This window comes from Octopus bimaculoides, chromosome 8 (assembly GCF_001194135.2).
Source record: "Octopus bimaculoides isolate UCB-OBI-ISO-001 chromosome 8, ASM119413v2, whole genome shotgun sequence".
NCBI lineage: Eukaryota > Metazoa > Mollusca > Cephalopoda > Octopoda > Octopodidae > Octopus > Octopus bimaculoides.
The window spans coordinates 69,661,829-69,668,075 of record NC_068988.1 but is presented as its reverse complement, the minus strand read 5'-3'; the positions used below and the strand labels follow the sequence as shown (position 1 = coordinate 69,668,075).

General features: G+C 33.8%; 1 protein-coding gene and 1 long non-coding RNA gene across 2 annotated transcripts in view; both read right to left on the bottom strand.

Annotated features, from left to right (window-relative positions):
- The window catches only part of LOC128248586 (uncharacterized), a 118,655-nt gene that overhangs the window by 107,409 nt on the left and 4,999 nt on the right, over positions 1 to 6,247 (bottom strand). The window lies entirely within an intron of this gene.
- Positions 1,680 to 1,958, bottom strand: LOC106878633 (60S acidic ribosomal protein P1-like). Its single transcript, XM_052970163.1, has one exon. It carries the CDS (start codon positions 1,956 to 1,958, stop codon positions 1,680 to 1,682), a length of 279 nt encoding a protein of 92 aa, XP_052826123.1.

Here is a 6,247-nt window from a genome sequence, read left to right as displayed (position 1 = left end):
TATATATATATATATATAAATGTATGTATGTATGTGTTTGTGTGTATGCATGGGTGTGTGTATTTACCTGCATGTATGTGTGTACAAGTCATTTATACATCATTACTTACATACTTTATACATACTTCATACACACACACACACACACATGCACATATATGTGTATGTGTAATGAATTTAAGTATAAAATACTTGGTACAAATGAGCTGAGAGTTAAACTAGGTATGACAAGGATCAGCTGTAATGAGCATGAAAAAAACTGCTTAGGTCTGTATATGATTTGCATATGAAGCATCATCACAGATGGGTAAAGAAGTGCAAAGTGACCCAAGGGGAAGGAAACTGAGTAAGAAGAAAATCATGAGGATTTTCAATGATGTGTTCTCACAGCTAGTCACATGACTGGATGAGAACCATCACTGATATAGGAAAAAGTGAAAAATGCTTTCACTGATATTGTGAATAGCAGCACAACTGATAAGAAATCCAGGATACAAGGCCAAAATACATCAGGCACTCTTGCTGGATACTACTGGGTTGGATATTTTTTTATCTCTCTTTGACACCTATTATGCTTTTAACACAGCAAGTCTACTAGAGATGTTATTTTAAGGCATATACAGCAGAAACTAGCCTCTAGATAGTGTGTATACATTAAGTATGATACATAGCTTGCTATTTTATTAAAATTCTACCACAATTGTGTATATTGAACTTCTAATCAACTGGGTGGCCAGTCACATTAGTGAATGTATTATTCACTTTTTGCTATAGCTGGGATAACTAATTGTCATCTGAGCTTGTGGATGACTGCTAAAACATGGCCAAAATGCATCTAGCATTCTTGCTGGCCATGTTCAGACAAAATTACTTCTTGCTCTGATATTTATTGTTTTGAACACAGCAAGTTCATATGAGATGTTATATCAGGATAAATGCTGCAGTAACTGGCCTATCAACAGTGGGTGCAAATTAAGCATGATTCTTTTACTCTTTTATTTGTTTCAGTCATTTGACAGCGGTAATGTTGGAGCACCATCTTGAAAGGTTTTAGTTGAATAAATTGACCCAAGAACTTATATTTTTTAAGCCTTGTACCTATTCTATTGGTCCCTTTTGCCAAACCACAGAAGTACAGGGATGTAAACACACCAACACCGCCTGTCAAGCAGTAGTGTAGGGACAAACATAGACACAAAAATACATACACACACATATATATATATATATATATATAAAATTTCTTTTACTTGTTTCAGTCATTTGACTGTAGTCATGTTGGAACACCACCTTTAGTTGAACAAATCAATCCCAAGACTTATTCTTTGTAAGCCTAGTATTTATTCTATCGGTCTCTTTTGCAAAACCACTAAGTTACAGGTATGCAAACGTACGCAAACATGCCAACATCAGATGTCAAGCGATGGTGGGGAGGACAAACACACACACACACATATATATATATACGACGGGCTTCTTTCAGTTTCAGTCTTCCAAATCCACTCACAAGGCTTTAGTTGGCCTGAGGCACTCAGATGCACTCAGTGAGACTGAACCCAGAACTATGTTGTTGGAAGCAAGCTTCTTACCACACAGCCACTCCTGCACCTTTTTTTTTCTTGATTAAGCAGAGCATTTATTTACACCACATTAATCTCTTGTGAAGCTCCTCAGTCAAACTAACCAAAGCCCGTGTCATCATTTGACTCCTCCGATTCTTCTTTCATCTCTTTCTTTTCTTCTTTGGTAGGGACAGCAGCTACATCACCAGCAGATGCAGCTGCCATACTGCTTACATTGGAAATTATTACTTTGATGTCCACATCATCCAAAGCATGAGCGAACAGAGATGGCCAATAAGGTTCAACTGATACATCTGCTGCTTTTAAGATCATAGTGATTTTATCAGCAGCGACTGTAACTTGATCATAGTGAGAATTAATGCAGCACAAACACATGCAAGCTCATTATTTGACGCCATTGTGTTTTTATGTAAAAAGCTTTGATTGATCATGAATTAGAATGGTGTACATTGCCTGGATTCTGGCCTTAGCTCATTAAGAATGATACAATTCTAATGGACGCAAGACCAGATATATTTACGACAGGCTTCTTTCAGTCTGATTCTATCAAATCCACTCAGAAGGCTTTGGTCAGCCCAAGGCTATCGTAGAAAATACTTGTCCAAGGTGCTACACAGTGAGACTGAACCTGGAGCCATGTGGTAGGGAAGCAAGCATCTGTGCCTCTCTCTCTCTCTCTATATATATATATATGTATGTATATATATATATATGTGTGTGTGTGTGTGTGTGTGAATGTGTGTGTTCATATAATGATATCTCCACAATGTATTGGTGAGATAAACATGTAATCGTTACCAAAATAGCAAAAATTTCTCCCCAAAGGTCTATAGTAGACTCCTTATGGATGAGGATGTGTAAGGTAATAGTTAAATATAACCTTATACAGAAATGTTGACATAGGTAATAAACTTCAATAATATTAGCGGCAAAACTCTCATTTAAATTTTTTATATATATATATATATATATATATATATATGTATATATATATATGCACATTAATACACACACGTACACATGGATAACATGCAAACATTCTTTTATTTTTTTACTTGTTTCAATCATTTGACTGTGGCCATGCTGGAGCGCCACCTTAAATGGTTTTAGTTGATGAAATCGACCCCAGGACTTATTCTATGTAAACCTTGTACGTCTATCAGTCTCTTTTGCAGAACCACTAAGTTACGGGGTCATAAACACACCAGCATCAATTGTCAAGTGATGGCAAGGGAACAAATACAGACATACACACACACACACATATATTTGCCCAAGGTTCCACACAGTGAAACTGAACCTGGAACTATGTGGTTGAGAAGTAAAGTTCTTACCACACAACCACATAAAAATAATGTATTGAATCCATGCACCCTAAGTTCTTAATTGACTGAAATTTCACATTTTGTAGAAGAAACACCTCCTGGTAATTATTTGACTCTCAAAGAAAATGTGAAATTATTTCCAGAATTTAACAATTAATTTCTGAAGTTATTTTATATGTTTAGGAAAAGGATATTCTGATTTCAATTCTTAGGCAAGAGACAACTGCGGGTGGTCTGTTTGACCTCATCAGCATATTACAGCATAACAAAGCATGCATATAAGCAAATAGGCTTTTACAGGTAGAAAAAGTTACACATTTAACCCTTTTTATATCAACCTGCTTGAGACCACTCCTAGCATTATAATTCAAATTCTCTATTTTAAAGAAATTTAAATTAAAAACTTCCATCACAATTAAATGGTACTTTATGTTCCAAAACCAGCTTAAAAATGACAGAGGTATTTTAATAAATTCTTCATTAGTTTTTAAATTATTTGAGACAAAGATAGTGTATTTGAAGAGAAATACAGTAACAGGAGTCATTCTGGCTCTCTAAGGATGATAAATTCTGTGTTAGTCCAGTACTGAAGGAACAATACTTTTCTTTCTCTCACTCTCTTTCTTTCTTTCTCTCTCTATCTATCTCTCTCTTTCTCTCACACTCTGTCTATCTCTTTCTGTCTCTCACTCACTCTATCTATCTATCTATCTCCCTCTCTCTCTCATACCTGTAACTCAAATGTCAAACCTTATCATATTGATCACATTGTGTCAAGCTAATTCAATAAAAAAAACTATGTTAATGGCATGTGTGTTTGTAGAATACCAGCTGCTTCCACATTAAAGAATTTAGTTGTTTGATCTTTTTTGAAGTATCTGAGTTTGTTCTGCATATGTGTGTATGATGTGTGTGTGTGTGTGTGTGTGTGTGTGTGTGTGTGTGTGTGTGCATGCGTACATGTCAATGTCTGCACATATATGCGTAGGTAAAGTGGGTAAGTATTTAAGGGAATCCAATTTTGAAATATATTTCTCTGCTGTTGTTAGCAGCTTGATTGTTCTCTTTCCTCTATACTGTTAATTTACATATGTATATTTGCAAAAATATACACTTGTCCAAATGTAAGTGTATGTCTACTGATATGCTTAAACCTATGTAGATATACATCAGCCAGTGTGTATGTACATATTCAACCCATCAGAACATCCTTCCCAATTTGCAACCATTCAAAATTCTCTCCTCACCATGTTATCATATCACCTCTATTTTCCCTCTAACTACAGTGTATTGCTCTCTATCCATTATCAACCCAGATATTTGAATCCTAGTTCTAAATTTTATAAAGCCTAGCTGAAATTATCTTTACTAACAAAGATAAGTATATTCCATTTAGTTTTAATTATCCCTTAAATTCATTTATTCCTAAAAATAACCACAGATGAGCTAAATAGCACAAGCCTGAACATTATCAAGACCACTGAATTAGAAACAAAATTTATTAGGAGCTTGATTTAAGAAATATGACTTCAGAATCAATACTACTGAGATATTTCATTTAAGATTTGAAGATAATGTTTGTAAGTTGTGTGCATCTGTATATACCTGCATGTGTTTACATGAAAGTGCATATGCATGTCTGGTTCTAGTTTGTGTTTATTTTATTCTCACGTCTTTTCTCTCTGTGTGTATGTGTGTATCTAAATATATACATGTTTTTGTGTACATTTCTTTGTGCTTTTTGTGTGCATACCTATGTATACCTCAAATAAATTCAAACAATTTGGGACATTAAGGCTAAAACTCTGAATCTGTGATTTATTATATAAAGTCACTAAAATATGTTTAAAGTTATAAAAATTTTTAAATGTAATTTTGTATTTATTCAGTAAAACAGCTGTTTTCTTTTCTTCAAACTAAATTCAGAATATTGAATTACAATGCTGAGAAATATGATGACCACTTCACCAAAAATAAAATTTTTTAAAGGAATTTTAAAGTAGATTATAGAAAATCTTGTTTTGGAAAAGTTCTGAAGAAAGTATTTCTGTTTGTATTTGGATAAAGCTAGTCAAGTTACAAGAAATTTTGTGACAAGTTGTTTTTATATCATATACATTTATTAAATATGTGTGCATGTGTATGTATGAGTGAGTGTGCAAGTACATGCTCTTTTTATATATTCAGAGAATTCTGAATGCCTGTATGGATGTCATAATAATGTATCTGTATATGTGTGTGTGTGTGTGTGTGTGTGTGTGTGTGTGTGTAAGAATATATTTTAACATTAGAAATATTTATCTAAAACAAACAACACACACTCACATACGCATAAACATATATGGATGTGTTTGCATTTATGTATGTTGCTACCTAGATAGCTCAATATCAGATATTATGCGTGTGTGTATGTACTTCTCTCTCTCTTCCTTTCTCTCTCTCTCTCTCTCTCTTACTCTCTCTCTCCCTTTCAATGATATTTTTGTTTGTTTTGTTTCTCATAACACAAAGCAACATACTAACATACTTACCCTACCCACTCACTCCCTCCACCTCAATTCCTTGTGGCGCAATTACTTGTGATACAATTGATCTACTTACATACCTAAGTCACACAAACACTATGAACCTCCTAACTACATTTGAACTATTATGTCCTTTCTATATTCTGGGCTCTTCCTGATTTCCTGCTGTATAGAAATTTATATGTATTTGCATTTCTCGTCAATATATTATATAAATACGGATGTAGGGTCGTTCTTTATGTTACTTGTCCTGTTTTCCATTTGTTTCTCTCATTGTTTGCATATTTCATGTTGTTTACTGTTAGTGACGTCCTGTACCCATGAATGCATGTATGTGTGTGTGCCTGTATACACACACACACACACACATATATATATATATATATATATATATATATCATCATCATCATCATCATCATCATTGCTTAACGTCCACTTTCCATGCTAGCATGGGTTAAACGATTTGACTGAGGACTAGTGAACCAGATGGCTACACCAGGCTCCAATCTGATTTGGCATATGCATATATATAGGGAGAATTCACAAAAAAAAAAACAACAGACGGAAACAGGTGGTGTTGAAAACAAATAGATATATTAGTATAATGCTCAGGAATTGAGAAAGTCTTTAACGTTTCGAGCCTACGCTCTTCTACAGAAAGGAACATGGAAAGAAACAAGGAGAGAATAAAATGTGTGTAGTAGTCAGCAATCTATTCATATATATATATATGCATGTATATATATATATATATATACATGCATATATATATATATATACATATATATACATGCATATATATATATATATACAT